General features: G+C 48.8%; 1 protein-coding gene across 1 annotated transcript in view; it reads right to left on the reverse strand.

Moving 5' to 3' along the window:
• Positions 1 to 22,406, reverse strand: part of SH3PXD2B (SH3 and PX domains 2B) — a 116,394-nt gene that overhangs the window by 26,292 nt on the left and 67,696 nt on the right. Inside the window, exons 5-7 of the mRNA XM_068990633.1 lie at positions 19,605 to 19,696; positions 11,921 to 11,946; positions 3,955 to 4,089 (exon numbers count right to left, since the gene is read on the reverse strand). Coding sequence (XP_068846734.1) covers positions 3,955 to 4,089; positions 11,921 to 11,946; positions 19,605 to 19,696 — 253 coding nt within the window. The remainder of the gene's footprint in view (positions 1 to 3,954; positions 4,090 to 11,920; positions 11,947 to 19,604; positions 19,697 to 22,406) is intronic.

The following is a 22,406-nucleotide window of genomic DNA, read 5'->3' on the forward strand; positions in this document are numbered from 1 at the left end:
CAGTGTGGGTGTGTATGTATGTGTGTATATGAATGAATGGGGTTGATAAACCTGTGGGAAAATCAGGAAATATGCCATATATGTCTTCCTAAGGACTCATCTCTGTCAGTATATGTGTGGCAGATAAACTGTCACGCCAGCAATGACAGTGACGAGGCACCAGACCATCTCTCGCGGTGCTTCCTGTCTGCCAGTGACCCGCCAAGTCCCCACGGCAGCCTGTGAGCTGCGTTCTATTGTGACCCCATTTTACAGATGGGGAAGCAGAGTTCAGAGAGGGGCCAACGTCACAAAGAAAGTGGTAGAGCTGAGATTCACACCCAGCCTGTCTGGCTTCGAAGCCTCAGCTCTTAACTCTCGGCATTAATGCCTCGTACATTGCTGGAGGGAGTAAACGGGTTTGGCCACAGTTTGGAAGCAGGTTATTTGGCTGTGTCTTAAGATTTTAAATGTGCCTGTCTTATGGTTCTGCAGTGTTCCGGGTATGTGCATGCTAAGTCGTTTCAGTCATGTCCAACTCTTGGAGACCTCCTGGACCATAGCTTACCAGGCTCTTCTGTCCATGGGATTCTCCAGGTAAAAATACTGGAGTGAATTGCCATTTCCGCCTCCAGGGGATCTTCCTGACCCACATTTCTATGTCTCCTGCACTGGCAGGCAGGCTTGTTACTAGCGCCACCTGGGAAGCCCACTGCCATGCCAGTCTTCTAGGTGTCTAACTTAAAGAGACACTCACAGTGTATACACAGATACACTGTTCATGCTGGAGAAAGAGAAGACTTATAGTAGTATGCCACCTCTCCAAATAAGGTGCAGATGTTATGGGAATAAGAGCTAAAAGCTGACTTAAGAAAGAGCGTGCTGGGACTTCCCCGGCGGTCCAGTAGTTAAGAGGGCCTCCCTCGTAGCTCAGTCGGTAAACAATATGCCTGCAATGCAGGAGACCCAGGTTCGATTCCTGGGTCAGGAAGATTCCCTGGTACAGGAAATGGCTACCCACTCCAGTATTCTTGCCTGGAGGATCCCATGGACAGAGGAGCTGGCGGGCTACAGTCTATGGCGTTGCAAGAGTCGGACATGACTGAGCGACTAAGCACGCACCAGTAGTTAAGACTCTGTGCTTCCACAACAGGGGAGGTGAGCTCGATCCCTGGTTGGGGAACTCAGCATCACCAAAAATAAAAAAAAATTTAACAACTAACAAAAAACAAAAAAGGAAAAGCAAGCTGCAGGTCAAAATGTATAGAATGATACACAACTGGGGTTAAATCTATAAAATATGCATGAGATATGACCTGTATGTACGTGTGTACCTTTATACATGTACGTATGCATATGCAGATATGCACGCATACACACATGTACAAATGCGTACACTGTATACACATGTGCGCACATGTGTACACATACATATACACATACTTATATACACCTGTGTATACAATTATCAAGAAGCATTCACCCCAAACTGACAGAAGAGCAACCTATGTCTGGAAAGGGGACCAGGCAAGAAGTTGGTGGAAAAAATTACATTTTAACCTTATTATTAATGTTTCAAGAAGAACATATCCATATATTACTTACGTAAGTAAAACATAATTAAAAATAAATGTCGACTTTGTGGACCACTTGAAGATTTGAGCATCTGCCCTCTTTCCCTTGCTGCCCTCTGGACACACCAGGCTCATCTTCCACCCCATCCCTGCTCCTCCTCTCCTCCCAGCAACATGTTCTTCCTAACATCACTCAAGGGGCCGAAGCAAAGTGGGGGAAGGGGGGTGCTCCCTCCCTCAGTCTCCATGGAGCATCCCAGTCACACCCACGAGCCGACTATACTCATTTCCAGGAATTAGAACGTCACATGGCCTCGGGGCCAGCTGGAACTGGTTAGGAGTTCCAGCTCGGCAACCTGTCACGAGATTCTGGGTGAGTGACCGAGTCACTTGGAGTCTTAGTGTCTTCAGCTGTGAAGCAGGAATAACAACTGCTGTATTGAGTAATCAAGGGCTTTTGGTTGGCTAGATGCTCATCTCCTGACTAAAGGCAACACACTCCAGAGACTGCTGGAAATGTTTTTTCCCCTATTTGTTGGACCTTAGCTAGTCACTGCAGAGAAGGCAATGGCAACCCACTCCAGTACTCTTGCCTGGAAAATCCCATGGATGGAGGAGCCTGGTAGGCTGCAGTCCATGGGGTTGCGAAGAGTCAGACACGACTGAGCAGCTTCACTTTCATGCACTGGAGAAGGAAATGGCAACCCACTCCAGTGTTCTTGCCTGGAGAATCCCAGGGACAGGGGAGCCTGGTGGGCTGCCATCTATGGGGTCATACAGAGTTGGACACGACTGAAGTGACTTAGCAGCAGCAGCAGCAGCTAGTCACTGGGATATCAGAGATTGGCCCACTAACACAGCTAGCCAATGTCACATTTTAGCCACAACAAAGTCAGTGGGTTTATGTCTCTTTTTCCTGGAGAGGGTCCATTTATGCCCTGCTCCTTGATCTCTGTCTTCAATGGTGCCGATGCCCTATTCTGGCTAAAGAAGACAAAAGGGAAGGAAATTCATATTTTTGAGCACTTGCTGTCTGCCAAACACAGGCTTGGGCACTCTATGTATTGCCTCATTTAATCCTTGGAGCACCCTTTTTGATGAAGCGACCTGCATGGCTGTGAAGTGCAGAGTTCAAGTAGGAACCCAGGCTAAGTGCCTCAGCATCTCATCACACTCTGTCCCGGCCAGTATCCAGACAAATGTTTCATGGTGCTTCTCTTAATTGCATTTCACAGATGATGTGTTTTATTTTATTTTTTTAATTGGAGGTTTGTGGCAACCCTGCATCAAGCAAGTCTATCAGCGTCATTTTTCTTACAGCATTTGCTCACTTTCTGTCTCTGACACATTTTGGTAATTCTCCCAATATTTCAAACTTTTGAATCTTAGCCACTGGACCACCCTGTGATTGGTGATCTTTGATGTTAGTACTTCAAAAACATTGTGAGTCGCTGGAGGCTCAGATGATGGTCAGCAAGGGAGTATTTTTTTAAATTCAGGCACTTAGGTTGTTTTTTTGACACAGTGCTACTGCACACTTAACAGATTACAGTACTGTATGCAGTGCTGCTGCGCTGAGTTGCTCAGTCATATCCGACTCTTTGCGACCTCATGGACTGTCCATGGGGATTCTCTAGGCAAGAATACTGGAGTGAGTTGCCATGCCCTCCTCCAGGGGATCTTTCCAACCTAGGGATCGAACCCAGGTCTCCCGCATTGCAGGCAAATTCTTTACCATCTTAGCTACCAGGAAGCCCAAGAATACTGGAGTGGGCAGCCTTTCCCTTCTCCAGGGGAACTTCCCAACCCAGGAATCCAACCAGGGTCTCCTGCATTGCAGGTGGATTCATTACCAGTTGAGCTACCAGGGAAGCCCACGGTATTGTGGGCTTTTATTTACACTGAGAAACCAAAAAAATTGAGGTGATTTGCTTTATGGCAGTGGTCTGTAACTGAACCTGCAACATCTCTGAGGTCTGATGGTATATGAACAGCGGCTCCTGTGACAGCAAGAGGGCTGAACAGGGTGTCCATCCCGCCAGAGCCCACAGCGGACAGAACCTTCATGAGGACTCCCATCGCAGCCAAAGGCAAGTCAACAGAGCAAATTTCCACTGCAATGGGGGGCTCTGTCTCCAGGTGCTTTGAAACCAGAAGGAATGTCCATCAGATGGGAACCTCAGGACAGTCGATAACATGTGACCCAAAGGATGCTGGTGAGCTGTGACCAAGTGGGGTACTCAAGCACTGTGATCAAACAGGGTCAGATTTCTAGAGTCATCAACCAGATCTGTGGAGACTGACCGGCCTGGACTGGCTGTTGCCATTTCTGCCCTCCCCAGTGTTCCCTATCCCAGGGGCTTGCTGACAGCGCGGGGCGGCGGGGAGTCCTGGCCCCTACCTGACTCGTTCTTCTCGATGATGTCCACCACTTGCCCCACGCTGAGGCTGATCTCCGAGCTCTCCTGCTTCTGGTAGTCCGCCACCACCACATACTGCTCCAAGACCATGGGGTCCACTGAGGTCAGGTCGCCCCCTGGGGGTACAAATTGTCATCACGCAAGCCGTGTGTAAAGGGACAGGAGCCGAGAATAGCGGGCAGGTGGGTCATGAGGACATTCCAATTAGAGACAGAAGCTGTGGCAGGACTGGTCTCAGTGGTCACCTCATCCATTTATCCTTTCACTCGTTTGCTCACTCAACCACTGCAATTTACCAAGTGTCTGTCCTTGTGCAGGCACTGAGGGATCACAGTTGATTAAGATATGATACTTGCCCCAAAGAGGATGACAGCCTAATGGGAAAGTTCATTCATTCATATCTATTTATCTGTCTATCGATCTGCCATTATTCATCCATCACACCCACTCAACGAAGCATCCACTCATCATCCATCCAGCCAAACATCCATCTGTTGCCATCCATCCATCCAAAAGGAAATCGACCCTGAATATTCATTGAAAGGGCTGATAGTGAAGCTGATACTTGTCCGCTTGATGCAGAGAGCCAACTCATTGGAAAAGACTCTAATGCTAGGAAAGATTGAAGGCAAAAGGAGAAGGAGGTAGCAGAGGATGAGATGGTTACACAGCATCACCAACTCAAAGGACATGAATTTGAGCAAACTCCAGGAGATAGCGAAGGACAGGGAAGCCTGGCGTGCTGCAGTTCATGGGACCACAAAGAGTTGGACATGACTTAGCGACTGAAAAACAACAAGTTTTTGATTGATGCATTGCTGGAAGCAACCAAGATGCCAGACAAAGAATGAGCAGGAAAAGGAGGCTGCATTAAATGGAGCGGTCAGCGGACCCCTCTGGGAGGTGACATAATGCAAAGACCTCTGAGACAAGAAGGCATAAAGAAATGGGGACAGAGCAATGCAGGCAGACTGTCGGACAGGACAGGCCGGGAGCCTTCTAGGAACTGGAATGGGGTGGCTAAAGTCCAGGAGCAAGGAGAGGGCAGTCCTGTCTGAGATCACTTTGGCAGGCATGGGCCAGAGCAGGGAGGGTCTGCTGGACCAAGGCAAGGAGTCTGGATTTTTTTAAACCCTAAAGGAGAAAGCCATTGAAGGGCTTTAAGAAGGGAATGACAAGATTTACATCTTTCCAAAGACAATTCTGGCTGCCACATGGAGACTGGATTAGAGCCTAGCAAGAAAAAAGCAGCAGACCAGATGGAGGCTATAGATTTGCAGACAAGACAGGATGGTGGCTTTGAACGAGGGCAGGGGCAGTGGGGGAGAGGCGACCTGGAGGAGTCTGTTCCCACAGGATGCAGCACTGTGCAGCCCTGCTTAAGTACTAAGACATACCCGATAAATCAATGAAAAGCCATCACAGGATATGGGCAACGTAAAGGGACATCAGACACTCCAACGGAGGGGGCAGCACTTTCAGAGCAGCAAGCCGAATGTGGTGGGAGGGCAGGCTGGCTCTTGTCGCCACCTGGCCTGGTTTTCTGAAAGTCCTGATTCGAAGTATTTCCCCTTATATTGTTCCCATAAACTGCTAAAATAGCCGTTTATATTCTGTGTCCAAATACACCCATACGGAGCTGAGTTTGTACATCTCTTCCCAGCTCTGCTGGGTGGTGCCTTACTGAAACTGGCCATAGTGGGAGTATTTACACCATGGAAATTGGCAAATGCTACAAAGTGGGGCTTTTTATCAGAGGGCTGGTTGAGAAGCATTTACCAGCAGGCCACTGCACCCCAGCCTCAGGCATCCAGAAGCAACACAAGAGCCCTTTGTTAGAACCACGCTTTCTGCGTTTCTGAGGCGGAAAATCAGAGCAGGGCATGGTAGCCGGGTGAAGGGTCACTGCATTTTGGCTCTGTGACCACGCTCTGGCCATTCACCCTCCCAGGCTGAGGGTCACAAAGCAAAATGGCAGAGCCCCAGGGTAACCTTGCTACACATACCCTGGGTGGAGAAAGCATGAGAACAGAAAAAGAGGGGAAAAACAGAGATGGCAGATGTGGAACGAAGGTTCAGAAGATTGGGAGGGAAGTGGCCCCATGTGAATGCCTACCACAGGCTACACTGTTCATAAACCACCTTGACACAACCGCCCTGGAAGGTGGGTATTGCCACTCTCCTTTCATGGACAAGGAGACAGAGGCTCAGCTATCAGCTGACTTGCCTCAGATCCCGCAGCTAGCTGGTGACAAGGCCAAATCTGAAGCAGGTCCATGGGGTGGCAGCAGGCGAGGCAAGAAAAGACGGTAGGAAGGAAGGGTGTCTGAGGTCTTGCTCTCCTCCCCTGTGGGTTCCCCCCGACTGCCCCCAAGTCTTCTTTCTTTGCAGCTTCAGGGTGGTCTTCACTACTGCCAGCCCTTTCCTCCTCTGTTGCCTCTCACCTAGGTCAGTCTGCAGAGCTGACTTCCTCCCAGCCTCAAGCAAGACAGACGGCCCAAACCAGCCCGGCCACTTGAGCGCTAACACCTTTCAGTGGCCGCAGAGCAGGCTGGTGCCTGGCACCCCCTGCTTCCCTTCCGCACAGTGACCTCCTGACCGGCTCCTTAGCCCCCGGCACTGTGCCCCTCGGAGGTACTCTCCTGTGAAGGAGTAAGGCAGATGCTGGCTTGCTGGAGGCTCTTGGCTCAGGTCATCGTGAGCAGGAGACACATTCCCTGGTGAATGCAACAGATAGAAACCATGGGTCTACCGCGTCTACCCCAGAATCCAGCCTGCCCCGGGGTTTGCAGCCCCAGGAATGCGGCTACTCGTCTGTTTTAACCCCTTTGGGGCTGGGCTCATGTAACTACGCTTCCCTGGGTCTCCCCTGGAGACAGAGAACTAGAGGGACACAAGGCTGCACGCGGAGACTGCTGCTCGGGGTTAGTGCTCAGAGACAGCCCCGGTCTTCTGGGCAGGCTAGACGGGGCAGGAGGTGTCTGTGCGCGAGTGTGTATATGTGTGTGTGGGGGGGTGGTTCTCTGCTGCCCCTAGAGGCGGCCGTCAGGACTCACCCTCCCAGAGCCACAGGCCTGATGTGGGAGGACCTTCTTGCCAGCACTCTATCACCTCGCTTCACCCACATCCTCATGAAGCCACATCCTCTGCACCGGGGCCTGAGAAAGGCTTCTTGGGGCCGGGGTGCAGAGGCGGGGCACCCTGTGATTGCTCTCCATCCCGCCCCTCCGTGTCCTCCACACTGCAGGCAGAGGGCTCCCTCAGCACCGCCACCCTCTGCTCAGCACCTGCTGTGGCTCCCTTGCGCCCTCAGGTCCTCCATGAGCTGCACTGGTCTCTCTGCTGACACTCTGGCCACCTCATTGCTGGCTCACTTGTAAAACTGGAAAGCATGCAGGCGCCTTTGCATAGCTGTTTTCTCTGCCTGGGATGTCTCCACTTCTCCTCCACATTCAAATAAGAACCACCTATTCTTAGCCTCCTAACTGGCCTCCTGTTGCCAGCCTTGACCCCTACAGTCTATTCTGGACACAGCAGCTAAAAGAATCACACTTAAAAAAAAGTGGATCACAGTTCGAAATTCAAGGCCCGGCAATGACCTTCACTTCACTCAGGAAAAGTCCCACTGGCCTACAAGCCCTCCCTGGTCTGTGCTGATAGTTACTTCTCCACTCTCTCCAAGGTGGCACAGATGGCTACTTCTCCCCCATTCTTTCTTCTGCAGTAAACAGACTTGCCTGAGTTTTAGCTTGGCACAGGGCTACTTGGAATGAGACTCCTTCACACTGGGAGTGGTCACATGACTAACTGTTAGCCCAGTAGGATGTAAGTAGTAGTGTTTTATGTAACTGCTTGGTAAGGATCATTACAGGAGGGGCTTACTCTATTTCACCCTTTACTTGTTACTGCTGGCTAAAATGTGCAAGTGATGGCTGGTGCTGCAGCAGCCACCTTGGGCCATGAGATGACCTCAGAAAATGCTGGCCACATGTGGCAGAGCAGCAAGACAGGAGTCTGGGTCACTCCTATTGTCAAATACAATATTACTCCTGGACTATCTATGGAATGTGAACTGAGAAACACAATTAAAATTTTAAAGGCATGATTATTTTTAGTTACTATGTTCAGGCCTCCTTGCTACTGTTTGATAACACAAAGCAATGTCCACCCCAGCGCACTGTGCACTTACTGTTCCCTTGCCAGGGACAAGTTTCCTCTAGATATCTGCAGGGCTTCCTCCCTCCCTTCCTTCAGGCTCCTGCTCAAGTGGCATCTCATCAGCGATGTCCCCTGACCACCCTGCACTTACTTCACTCCGTTTTATTTCGCGCCATCATGCTTTTTTAAAACCGTCATGGGTTCTATATATTTCCTTGTCTCCTTGTCTGTTTTTCTGCTCTAGAACATAAGCTCCCGTCAGGGCGGCGACTCAGTTTCTTGTTAACTGCTGTACTCACACTCCCTAAAGGCTCACAGGCTCACGGCCCATTTTTGTGCAAAGGGAGCAAAGAATGTACTTTTACAGTTTTAAAACCTTGTAAAGAATAAGAGGGAGAATAAGAAGGAGAGGAAACAAAAAAATTAAGAGTCTGTATGCAGCTTGCAACACCTAAAACATTTACTGTCTGGCCATTTAGAGAAAAAACGTCTACCAACCCTTGACCCCAGAACATGAATGGCATCCGCAAAGGCTTAATAAATATTTTAACAGAAGAATGAATATTTTAAAACAGCTTTAAATGACTTCTGACCTCAGGGAGACACTCAAATGCCTTCTCACACAGCATTTACACTGTTTTATTTTGCTTACACATCTGTCTTTTCTACCAGACTGTGAGGTTATTGCCCACGTGATGCTGGCCTTTGCATTCCTGGGGGGCCTAGAACACTATCAGGCACACAGTAGGTGCTTAATAGACAATGAACGAATGACCATGTTGGTCTTACTCACGCAGCACGGAGGCTCAATGAACACTGTGGTGTGAATGAACAAAGGATGAACGGAGACATCTAGAAAGCCTTCCCGCTCTACACAGCTCGGGCCTCTTTCTGAGAACACACCGTGCTGAGTCCATCGGCAGGCACCTGTCCACCTCACAAGCAGCCAAAGACTACTCCTTCTTGTCTGTAGGTAGGGACAGAGGCTCTGGTCAAGCCAGGGTCCGGTAAGTCAGGTTACTCTGTCCAGAACGTTTAGCAGTTGCCACCTGCTTTTAACAACTGATGGTGCCCAGTGGTACCACATACAATTGTCAGGACTCTGGTCAATGGACTGATCTACTCACTTCTGCGCCAACTCCCCTCACCAAGCTGCCAGCCAGTCTGGGATAACCATGAGCAGTGACGGGACCGGGGAGTGATGGGACTCATGGTGAACAGGCCATGAAGTCAGGAAATGAGGAGGGCAGGGGGCAGGGCGGGGGACTCGGTGCTGGCCTGAGCAGGCCCGGTGCTGGCTCAGGGCTCAGCACTCCTTCCAAGACTTGCTCAGGGGCCAGGTCTGAGCCTTACTTACATCTCCTTCCTATTCTTCTCTAACAGTAGCTTTAGACTGTAGTTTCCCACCACTAAGTGGCTCAGAATTGGAGCTGCTTTTTCAGCATCAGTTCTTCCAGGGCAGGTTACTTCATTTTACCCAGAGGACTCAACTTATCAAAAACATCATTCGTTTGATCTACAAGGAGTCTCAAACTAGGCCACAGGCCATTTAAGTGTTAGGTGGACACACCTACTAGAGGGCTATGACCTTGCAACCAGGCTTTATAATGCATAGTAATCACAGTACTTAGAAGCTGATACAGACAGAACTAAGTTCTAGGATAAGGAACGTCACTCTTGTGGTCCAGCAGGGAACAAGAGAGAAGGGAACGGTCAGGAGAAAGGAGGAGCTTTGACAGTGGAAGGGCAATTTTATCATTAAGGAAGTATTATACTATAAAATATCCTCAAAAGGTAATAGCTTTCACCTACCACAAAAGCTTTCTGTTTGGCTTTTTTTTTTCCTCTTCGTGATGGTAGCTTTGGAATTTTTAACTGATGAGTAATGGTAAAGACTACTTCTAGAATTCACTATACTGTCTGTCTTGCTGAAAGAGCCCCCAGACAAGAGGCTACTTCGATAAGTAAAGGGTAGAAAAATCAGAAAGAGATGGTCCTTAAATAATCACATGCTCTGTTAAATTTTGGTAGGAGGATTTTTTTTCCCTGCAGGATGAGCAGAATTTGAGACCACATTAGCCAAAGTCTGCAGGAACCAGCCAGCTAGCCAGCCACAACAGGCATATTCTGGAGAGATAAGCCTTCTTCAGCTCACAATTCTGGCATAGAAACTCCAAGGCTTGGGCTGTCAACATTAAATCCTTTTTGAATTTAATCAGGGAGGCTTGTTCTAACTTAAAGGAAGTGTTCAAAGGTCAGATAAAAAAATAAGGCTAATCCCACCAAAGGTTCTTAGTCTGAATGAAGAAAGATGCTATTTTCCACCCAGTTGAACTATAGATAAATCCGTCCCCCATCATTGCAGGTGAATGATGTAACAGTGGTCACCATAAATTACAGAGCTCCTTCCTTCTTCTCCAGACTGGTCCCCTCATTAAGCCTGTTCTGACTGAATACCTTTGTTTTCACCAACCAGAGCTGTCTGTTTTCCCCTCCCTCCCACCCGTCCACTCCAAGAAAGTCTCTGCACACGCAAAGCCAGAAACTCTATGACCAGCCTAAGACTGTCTGCTTCTCTTCTCCTCTCTGCTCTTTTCTAAGAAACCTATCATTATCCTCAGGGTTCAAGGGCTATTTGTAGCTTTAGCAGGATGTCACGGCTCCGGCCAGTACCTATTAAGCTAGAAAGGAGAGCTATAAACAGACTGATTGGGAAAAGGCTGGAGTTCATGCATGACCCTATATCTTAAGGCAAAGAGGTGCAGTTCTTTTCTACTCTTCCCTGCAAGAATAGCCTTGGGGCCTGTGAAGCTGACCACAGGCCTGGTACCCAGAGGGAAGTAAAGGGATAAAAGATGTTGAATTTGGCATTATTACTGATGCTGGATGAGAACACCTTTGTGTGCTGAATGAATAATTGTAGCATAAAAAGAGCACATATATCCTTAGAGCATGCCACACACTGTTCTAAGTGCTTCACATATTATTATATTAATAAATCCCATAATAATCCTACAAGGTAGAATACTATCCTTATCCCCATTTTACAGATGAGGAAACTGAGGCCCATGATAAAGAAGGCATCCTTTTTCACTTCGGGGATCTCTGCTTGGCCTCCTCTCCCCTCTTCCTTATCAACCCCCTCAAACCTCTTGGAGTTCCAGATAAAGAAAAGAATTTAGAACTCTGGGAAGCTCTGAAGGCCATGTTGCCTCCAGATGTGGCACAGGCTCGGGCCTTTGCAGACATGCAGGATGTTCTTGGGCTGCAGAAGGACAAAGCTGGGCGACTGTGAATCTAAGCTTACCAACCCCAGGTCTGTGAGAACTCAATCTTTCCTCTGCACACACTCAAAATCTCACCTTCATTTTTTCCACAGTTGCTCTTGATGAAAGAGTCATGCTGTCCAGGGAATGAAAGTGCGTTAGGAAGGCAGAGAACTGACTATGTGGAAGTGAGTACGGGAGCTGCCTGCGAGAGCAGTCATCACTGTCCAGATCAGCGGCTGATCGAAGGAAGCACACAGACAGGCCTGGCACGGAGGCTGGCGAATGGATCAGGCCCAAATCTACTGCACACTCGCATTTCTGAGCTTGCACGCTGTTCCCTCAGCCCCAACTGCTTCTCATTATCCATCCATCCATCCATCCATCCATCCATCCATCCATCCATCCATCCATCCATCCATCCCATCGCTGTATCCCCCATGTGGTGCCCAGGGCCTGGGACATCGCTCAGTAGGGGTATACTAAACATCAAATCAATAGGAGAAATGGAAAATATTCTTACCAGATTTCTTTTTCCCAACATGTTCCCTGTATAGGAAAGAATGGGGGTGGGGAAGAGCAATGAGTCAGTATCTTTTGTGGATTGCTACGAGTTGTTCCATTAAGAAAAGGAGATTTTTTTCCTCCCACGACATCTCCGAATGTAAGATCCAAGACAGCCCCAGGGACCCAGACCTCCTTAAAAGAAGGAATTCCTTTTAATTTTCTCCTTTTGCTCTGGTGCCCTGGGGACAGCATCTCCACTCTGTTTGTAGAGGAGGGGGCTCCAGGGAGTTGATGGGCAGGGGTGGGTATGCAATCTGAAAACAGGAAGTAGGCCCCCACGCTACACAGGCCCTGAGGCCACCTCATCAGGTGAGGGAGAGGCCTCTCCTACCCTGAGCAGTGCCCTGAGCTGAACAATTGGAGCAGGAAACTCTCGGTGGTGAGTGGAATACATTGCACACCTCCCTCATGGAGGGAGGATACTATTATGGGCTGGAACCCATACAGAATGAGTAATTACTTTTTACACTTGTTAACCACGTCAGAGTTTATACACACAATTGCATTATGAACACAATGTTTCAAATGAGGGTTTACAACATACTTTTAAGTAAATTATCCCATTAGTAAAGAGCTGTCCAGTGTTACCGAAAGTAAGATGAGATGGTTGGGTTGAGACAGATATTGTGGCAACAGCAATATTAGCTAATACTTACTACTAAATTCCTGATAAACACTGTTAACTTGTGCCAGGATCCTGCTAGGTATTTTGAGTTCACTCACTTAATACTCATAATAACCCTCAGAAATAAGTACTCTCTAAACGCCCATTTTACGGTTGAGGACAGTGAGACAGAGAAGCTAACTAGCTTGCACAAGGTCACACAGCTTGCAAGCAGCATAGCCAGGATCTGAATCTAAGTCTATCTGAATTTTTAAGGACTGAGATGCAATTCACTTGTCATAAATTTCATTCTTTTAAAGTACAGAATTCACTGTTTTTTTTTAGTATATTCACGAAGTTGCGCAACCACTGCCACCATCAAATTCCAGGAAAGAAACCCTGTACCCCTTAGCAGCTTCTCTCCATTGCCACTCCTTCCAGCCCTTGACAACTATTAACATGCTCGCTGTTTCTACGGCTTTGTCTATTCTGGACTTGCACTATGAATGTAATCATACAATAGGTGGCCTGTGACTGGTTTCTTTCACGTAACATGATGTTTTCAAGGGTCATCCATGTGGTAGCTCACATCAGTGTTTCATTCCATTTTATGGCTGAATAAGATATTATTCAATGGGATACCATTGTGTGGATAAATCACACTCTATCTGTTCATGGACATTTGGGTGGTTTCCACTTTTTGGCTATTATGAATAATGCTTTATGAACTGTGTACACAAATTTTCATGTACATATTTTTATTTCTCTTGGTTATATACATAGAGATGGAATTGCTGATGAAACAGTAACTCTAGGTTTAATTTTTGAGGAATTGTCAGGCTGTCTCCCACAGTGGTTACACCATTTACATTGTCAGCAGCAACATAAGGAGGTTTCAATTGCTCCACGTCCTCAATACCATTTGTTACTGTCTTGTCTTTCTGAGTCCAGCCACACTAGTGGGTATGAAGTGGTATCTCCCTGTGGTTGGGACTTGCATTTTCTGATGGCTAAGGACACTAAGCATTTTTTCATATGTTCACTGGCCATTTCTGTATCTTTTCTGAAGAAATGTCTGTTCAAGTGTCTGATTTTAAAGTCTGGGTTTTTAATAATGTTTTGGTGTAATCTAAAAATTGAGGAGCAGGGAGCTAAGCTCTGGAGCCTGGGGCTTCCCTTCTGCATGTCTGGAAGCAGCAGCAGGGCTGGGCCGGTCAGGAGTGATGTCCTCTGGCCAGGCATTGTCCAGCGAGGCCCAGTGTCACTGAGGTGACAGGGGAAACTCCCCGCTCACAGTCCCTGCCGTCCACTGCGGACAGGGTCCTGGTTGGAGTGCTGTACCTGGACTGACCCCCAGGACCCTCCCATCACTCCACTCCGCAGGTGGAGACACGGAGGCCCACAGAGGTGACGCGCTTCTCCCAGGACTGGAACCCGGCAGGCCTGGCTGGAGCTCACTCTCCGACCAAACCCCGGACAGTCCTGTTCAGGACACACCAGCAAAGGCCTCTTAAGTCTGCTTCTAAGCAGAGTGCCCTGTGCCCACATGGCCGTCCAGGTTGTGACCTGGGCCGTGGTCCAGGACACCTGAAATCCCGGCTCCCGCCCTGCTGTGTCCCTGCTGCTACTGGCCCAGCTGGAGTGGGGAGTGAGGGGTGGCAGGGGGCTCTCGGGGTCAAGCAGTGGCTGGTGTGGGCTCAGACAAGCATGCTGTTTTCCCTGTGTGACTTGCTTAGGGTGACCCCAAGTTTCCCCAGGTATGGCAGCAAAACCATCCCTCTAAAAGCACCGTTTGGAACCCATGATGTCTTTGCTTAGAAATGCTGGGCAAATCTCCCAATCTCCACTGCAAGCCCTTACTCAGGGCTGAGCATCAGAGACTTGGTCAAGGGACTAACGCCACTGAGCGGCTGCCCCCGCAATTCATTACTCCCTAAACAGCAACAGCTAGGTGACGCTGTCTGCTGTGGCCCCAGAGCCACCCCTTGGGCTCTCAGCAACTAACTTCCTTCCTTCCTTCTTTCCTCCCTTCCTTCCTCTTCAAAGTCTGGCTTAAGGACAGGAAGGCACCACTAGGAAAGTATCTGTCATATGCCTGACACCATTATCACCCTTTATGAGACGGATATTGCTTCACCAAGATGTGAGCAAGGTTAGCTACACCCACTTTACTGATGAGGAAAGAGAAACTCAGAGACGTCAAGTCACTTATTCAAGGTCACAAAGCAGGGAATGGATAGATAGGAAACTTCCCTTTCCTTCCAGGAAACCTCTGGGAACCAGACAGATACACTCCGCAGGGTGCTGTTCCTTTGTGCTTTTGGGGGGGTACAGTCTAGGCTGTTTTATATTTTTAGTGGATGTTCTCATTTGCGGGTGTGTTTGTGTGCGTACATGCACACATGTATTCACATGCTCACATAGCCTTTCCCACAAGTATAGATATCTCCTGAGGGCAGGTGCTATTTTTCTCTTGTATTATTCCTGAGGGAAGAAAGGGAAATGATCATTAAACACTATAGGTTGTGGTCTTTTTTATTTTTAAATAAATGGAGCAGTAAGATTTCTTCTAGCACTCAAAAGGTTATAACTGTAGAAAAAACCTTTAGATTCTCAGCACATACCATCAGTTGAAATGAATTCTAATCAATTTAATGAGTAAATATTAAAAGAAACCCCAAACCATAAATCAACTAGAAAAAAATTAAGGGAACTATCTTGTGTCTGAATGGTAACTGCCCTTCTTAGACTGAAAGAAAGTGAAAGAAGTCACAACCAAAAGAACTGGGCACCAGATTTGACTTCACAAAAATATAAAATTTATGCACATCATAAAATCCAGAAACAAAATGCACGATAAAAGGGACAAATATTTACAACAAATACAGCAAAGCTAATTCCTTACTATATAAACAACAAAATATTCCTTACTATATACAACAGTAAAATCAACAGAAAAACCGAGCAAAAAGATTTTCCCCTTCCAACCACGAGTCAAGAGCTTAATGTTACTCTTGAACTTTTAATGCCAACCAGCTTGCCTCTTTTCTAGCTCAAAAAATGCCCACCAGCCTGTAAGGCTCCCAAGGCAAGAACTGGGATTGTTTTCCAGGCTTTCAGTGTGGGTGGCACTTGTGGGAAACATTTAGGAAATTAACACACTTGAATGGGTTGACCCTGTCTCTGCCGGGTTTTGCCCAGAGATGTGGGGGATGGGAGAGCCATCTGGAAGGCCTGCAAGGAAAGACTCTGGTCCTCCCATAGGAGAACAAGCATCTTCGCACAGTACCCACTCCTTCCAGGGACGTACTACAACCAAACAGACCAACTAGCTTCTTTCTTAGCATCTCATAAAAGACCACAGAACCCAAGCATCTTGGCCCTGGCAGCCAGGGAGATGTGAAAGTGGTGTACCTACTATGTCCCAGGCACTATGCTAAGCCCTTCACACATACAGCCAAACCTCACAGTGACCGTGGGTCCCACATCCACGGATTCAACCAACCCTGGATTGAAAATGTTTGGAAAAAATTTCCCAGAAAGTTCCCCAAAGCAAAACTTATATTTGCTGTGTGCCTGGCAACTATTTACAGAGCATTTATATTGCATCAGGTATTATAAGTAATCTGGAGATGATTTAATGTGTATGACAGGATGTGTGTAGGTTTCATGCAAACACTGCACCATTTTATATAAGGGACTTGAGCATCCGTGGATTTTGGTTTCTGTGGGGGGCCCTGGAACCAATTTCTTTGTCAATAATGAAAGTACAATTATTCCCACCTAAGAAGTGAGGAAACGGATTCACCTGAAAAGTATAAGAACAAAACTCTAACTCCAGGAAACTGGAGAAAATCTATGTTTGGAATTTTCTAACATAATACTCAGGGAGCACCATCATGATTTCAGCCCCCAAACTCCAGAAAACCAGTGCTGATCATGTCCTAACCTCCCCATTGTTATTTCTGTTCAGTCTCCCAGTAGCCCCATAGTGTGGGTGGGGCAGGTGACGCGGTCTCGTTTCACAGATGAAGTCAGTGGGGCGGGAGGGGAGGGGAGGGGAGGGGAGGGGGTCCTCTGCCCAGGGGGAACAGCTGGCCGCCTGGCCAGCAGACCAGAAGCACCCTGTGGGCACAGACTGCATCTGCCATGCCATCTCCATGTCCCCCGTGCCCAGCCCTTGGGCCCGGCAGTGGGCAGGCCCTCGATACCTATTTCCTGAATGGATGAACAATGCTGGTACTCCTAACTGGGAACAGTACTGGGTTTAGACCTCCCAGTCCTGTGTTCCTTCTGCCAGCCCGAGCCAGCCAGTTAGTGGGGAAGGTCATGCTATGGCACCAGCCTCCCTGACACCCCGGGCCCTCTAGAGGGCTGGCTCCCACCCCGCGTGCCGCAGCGTCCTTCCTTCCTGCACAGAAGTGGCCAGAGTCTTCTCCAGCACAGCAGGCGGCCCCAGGCCTGGCCCTCGCCCATCTCTGCAGATAAGCTGGGGTGAGGCCTGCTCAGAGGCTGAGGACACATGCACCACCCTTGCCAGGCAGGAGGCCGAGGACATGCAAGTGTTAACACTCACAAGGGGCGCCTGGGTGGTGGTTCTTAACTTCAGGCCCCTGAATGGGATCTGATAGAACTGAGGACCTCCAGAAACTGGGGCGTTTTGTTTTTTCTTTTTGAGAGAAAGAAGAAAGCTTTTATTGGGTTCTCTAAATGCTCTGTGATCCTCCTCAAAGTTAAGATCTGGGATGCTGAGATGACGCAGAAGAAAATGTGGATGTCACAGAATCCAGTGGCCCAGGGAAGCCACACCCAGGTCAGATCTGCCCCTCAGGGGCTGGTGTTTTGCCTTTCCTCCCGTGGGTACTGAGTCTGGTTTGCGGAGTGCTGGCCAAGCGCTTCTCTCTGCAACTTGTCATTGGACTCTTGAGTAAAGCTGCAAGGGAGGTGCTATCAGATCCACCCCATGAGACAGGAGATGGGTGCAGGCGTGAGGAGCAGCCTGCCCAGAACCACTCGGCTTAACAGTGGCCCAGCAATCCTCCTGGTGAGGGCCTACCGAGGGGCATCCTGGACAACTCTGGGATATAAACAGCTACAGCTGGGCACCCAGAGAGGAGAAAATACCATGGGCCACCACTTTCTGGGCTCTTGGAAGGTTCCTGGAATTTCTACTTGCGGTAGCCACTCCATCGCCACTATAACCATAAAGTGGGTTGCTATTCCCATTTCACAGGGATGGAAATCAAGGCCCAAGGCTACACAGCCCATGTGTGGTAGAGGCGAGATTTGAACCTGGAGGTACCTGATTGCAAACCAGACTCTTTCTCTTAAGTCTGGCTGTCCGTTTTGTGGAAGGTATACACAGAGCTTACATTTAGACTCAGGTAGACCTCACCTCTCCCAAACTGTGTGACCTTGGGCAAGTCTCTTTTATTACCGGGAACCTCAGCTTCCTCATCTGTAAAATGGAATGACAATTCCTACCTGGCAGTTCTGTGAGACAGTGAAGTAGGAACCGAACATGCCATGCTCCACATCCTTGGATTCACCTCCCCTAGAAATGAGACTAGAAGCCAGGGGCCACAAGCCTGAGCTGACAGTTTAACTCGACTGCCTGGGAGCACTGCAGACAAAGATCCCGTGAGAATATCTCACCATGTCTTGTTCTGTCCATAAAAGCTGGGGAATGCTGACCAGGCACAAATGATGAAGACACCAGGAACGGATATATCAGCCAGGATGGGCTGCAGGCCCAAGAGCAGATTTATACTTATTCTGCATCTTTTCAAAAAAATCCACGGGTTGGCAAGGCATTCCCTTGTGATGTTCTGGTTCAAAAGATTTACTGGGGTCCCTTATGAAATATCAGTCCCCACACTTCTGTAGGCTATCTCTGAGAAGCTATATTCACTTATGCTGGGCTTGTCACAGGAAATGATATTTATTACAGAAAGTTAAGTTTATCACCTGTGGATAGTTAAACCATTAGTCCTGAGTGAGCAGCTCACTTTGGATGACCTCCAAACTTGATTCTGCATGTCGCTCTATGTGTATAAATGGCTTGATTCTACTTGCTAGAACTCTTTGCTGCTTTCACCTTACAGGGCTATTGAAAAACTAAGCTTTGTGTCTCCACCAGATTCACTTCCAGAAGGCAACATGGGTCTTTTGAGCCCCACCTAATACTGAACCCACGAAAGCCTGGGTCATTGCTGCTGCTCTGGGCAGTGAGTTACGCTCAGAGCTAAGAGGAACATTCGCACTCCTCCCAGAACTGTGCCTGGCTGGCACTTCTCAGCTCTTCCTGCCACGGTCCCAGTGGATCCCCAGGCCTGCCAGCTCTTGCTCCTAGGACCCAGGACAGCCCAGCACCTGTGGTCTGTGTCCTCCACTCTCCCTCCTGTGACTTTTCCATTAGACAGATCCCTTCTTTCTGCAAACAGGCAGGAGGCCCCTTCCCCGAAAAGGGCCTTTTAAAATAAGCACCATGCGTAAATCAGCATTTCCTGTGGGTGCCACCCACTGCTGGCCTAAGAAGGCCGTAGGGCAGCGGGTGCTGGGTTCTGCGTGATGCGCACTGCACGGTGTGCGGGGGGCGCCTCCCGGCCCCTGGGCGCGCAGGCTGTCTGCTGCAGGAGAATGCAATCACACCCTGGTCCTGCCACTCACTAGCGACGGGGACTCCACGGGGTCTCCCTCACTCACACCCCTGGTGGTCGTGCGCACATCCGCCTTCGAGGACAGGGCACACGGTCCCACCTCCGGGGCTCACCATCTCCCGTTCACGTGCCATGGGGAGCGCAGGGCGTTAGGGAATTCAGAGGGGCATGCGGCCGGCTTCCTTCACCTATAAAACTCACCTACGCCGCCTGTGGTCACTGAGGAGGCCACAAGAGGTAAGGCCTGGCAGGGGCTCCAATGAGAGAATCTAGTTCCGTTTTTACTTAGCGTTCCTGTAATTGCTCCTGGGCTGGCTGGTCCGGCAGGAAGGAGGGCTTTGAGAACGCGCTCGAGGGAGATCCACAAACCAACTTACTCTTTGGGGGGATTCAGGTCCTCCGGCCTTGTTTCAAAGAACTGTAGCACCTCATCACACTGGGAGATATACGGCGGCAGCTGGATCAGGGCCTGGGGAAGAGACACGCAGGCGAGCTCAGCGGAAGGGAAGAGCGGTCAGGATGCAGAAAGTCAAGACTCCATCGCGATCACCCACCCCCCCGAGTTTCAGATTCAGTAGGTCTGGAGTGGGGCCTCCGAATGTGCAGTTCTAGCAAGTTTCCTCGTGATGCTCCATGGCTGGCGGAGGGAACACACCCACACAGAATACACACACAGATATTACAGGCATACTTTGACAAAGAATATGTACATATTTAGACAAAACAATAAACTGTGCACAAGTCCCTACCATATAGCACAGGGAACTATATTCAACATCTTGCAATAAACCATAATGGAACAGGATATGAAAAAGAATATATATATATATGCATACGCTAAACCACTTTGCTGTACACCAGACACTGGCACAACATTGTGAATCAACTATACTTCAATGAAAATGCTTTTAAAAATTGCGAATTTCGGGCCCTGTCATTATTCCTCTACGTCGCCATCTCTACGGGACACTCAGTGTCTGCTGGATAGAAATCTCGGGCTTTACTCAACTAGCTGCCTACTGACTGGTGACAATTAGGTTGTCTCCAACGTGACCTGCCCGCATGTCCTAACTCACGGATCTGAAGGGTTCAAGTGAAGCGACTATTTCATGATTTAGGTAGAGGTGAGAGAGGTTGAAATACCCAGGACGTCCCACTGCTCATGTCCACGTTCATCTGCCCCTGTGGCTCATCATTTTAAGGAGCCTCAACTGTCCCAACCAGCTAGATAAGGAGGTGGGGGGGGGGGACACAAAGTGGACCCAGGCATTTCTTATGCTGATTCATCTACCAACATTTACTTTATGCCCAGCACTGACTAATTTCTGGGTCAAACAGGACAGAATTACAGGGTACATCCCATCATGAAAGGATCTGAAACAAACTCCATGGCTCCAAAATGAATCAACAACTTAATTTAGCAAATATGCACTTAAGCCCGCTCTGGCACAGGTTCTGAGGACGCAAATCTGAGTGCAGTAGAGCTGTCTCATGTACACACTTTATTATAAACTCCCAGCAGGGAGAGGGCCAGTGCAGATACCAGAATTTAAACAGCACGGGTGTGCTATGGAGTGAGGCAGGGCCCTGCTCTCCCCGCAGAGGCCTCATTCCCTGGTGTTTCTCATATGCCTTCTTACCATGCTGAGTGTGGAGTCTGGAGTGAAAAAGATTTGTCTTGTAATTTCCGTGAAACAAGGCTCTAAAAGCCATCCCTACCCACAGTGATTTTCTAACCCTGCCACTGGACGATGATGGACTATGGAGAGATGGCTAGGGGGTCTCCAATGTGGCGCCTTATACAGCATTTTCAGGGGGTATTTTGCCCCTACAGGATTTATCTTTCTGGTTTTAAAGAAGTTTTAGTTGTGGTAAAATATACATAACGTCATTACCATCTTGATCATTTTCACATGTGCATCATTTTGAGTGGCACTGAGAACAGTCACGCTGTGGTGGGACCATCACCACCAGCCATCCACAGGCCTCTTCTCATCCTGGGAGTCTGCACCCCTGCGCCCATCAAATAACAGCTCTCCACTCCCTCCTGACCGGGCACCGCCGTTTCACCTTCTGCCTGTATGGATCTGACTACAGCAGGTACCTCATTCATATGAGGGCAATCCCACAGTACGCGTCTTCTTACGACTGGCTGGTTCACTTAGCATCACGAGCTCAAGGTTCATCCACATTCTCTGCAGTGTGCGTCAGAATCTCCTTCCTTTTCAAGGCTAGATGGTATTCCATTGTATGTATATGACACATTTTGTTTATTTACCCCTTGAGATTCAAGTGGGTTGCTGATCCAACAGGACCTTTGAATCAGGCTCTGACTTTAAGTCACCTCCCTTCTCCTGATGTATGACCTGACCCAGCCCAAAGTGGAGAAGTGGGTGGACATGTTTTAGCAGTGTGCCTTCCCTGGTCACTGTCAACTTTCTACAATGGATAAGGATACAAGGATAAAGGATGCTGACTTGAAGGGCCTGGTATCTGTGACTCACTGATATTTTTTATTAGCCTTGCGTAAGTATCTTCTGCCCTGCAGCAACTGTCCGGGGCCAGCCTTATCCAGGCCGGAGGCAGAGAGCTCAAGAGGGAGCAAATGGATCCCACCCCCCCACCTCGCATTTCTGACCCCCTTCTCTTTCTGGTTTGGAACAGTATTTATTTTCATGCTGTCCTGGGGCTCCCTGTGGGTCGCTCTTTCCTCTGAAATCCTGCAGTTCTTGCAACTGGAACCACATAATGAAGGAGCTGATCCTATTATGCTGGACTGTGGTGTGTCCTGGCTGCCTCGTGGGCAGAAATCTTGTGGCTCCCCCCAGACTGCAAACACAACATTCCCTTTCTGTGGGCTCAGCACTTGACGACTCCTTAAATACATCTGTCTGCATCATGCCATATCATCCTGAGAGGGCTGGCCCACTCTAGAGATGGGGAAATGGAGGTTCTGGGGAGGTTAACTAGGCCACGTGGGGGCCAAAGGAGCTGACTCCAGCTCCTCTACCTCAAATCTACAGAGGGTTTCCTCCTGTACCTTCCCTAGATGCTTTGGCAGTGCCGAGAGGGCCTTGATATCTGGTCCAAAGTATCTGCAGCATAAATGAGGATGAGGCCTGGAGGTGGCCACAGTCTCTGCCTGGAGGGGGGCCTGTCTGCTAAAATGGGCAGAGACC

This window comes from Capricornis sumatraensis, chromosome 18 (assembly GCF_032405125.1).
Source record: "Capricornis sumatraensis isolate serow.1 chromosome 18, serow.2, whole genome shotgun sequence".
In the NCBI taxonomy this organism is placed as follows: Eukaryota; Metazoa; Chordata; class Mammalia; order Artiodactyla; family Bovidae; genus Capricornis; species Capricornis sumatraensis.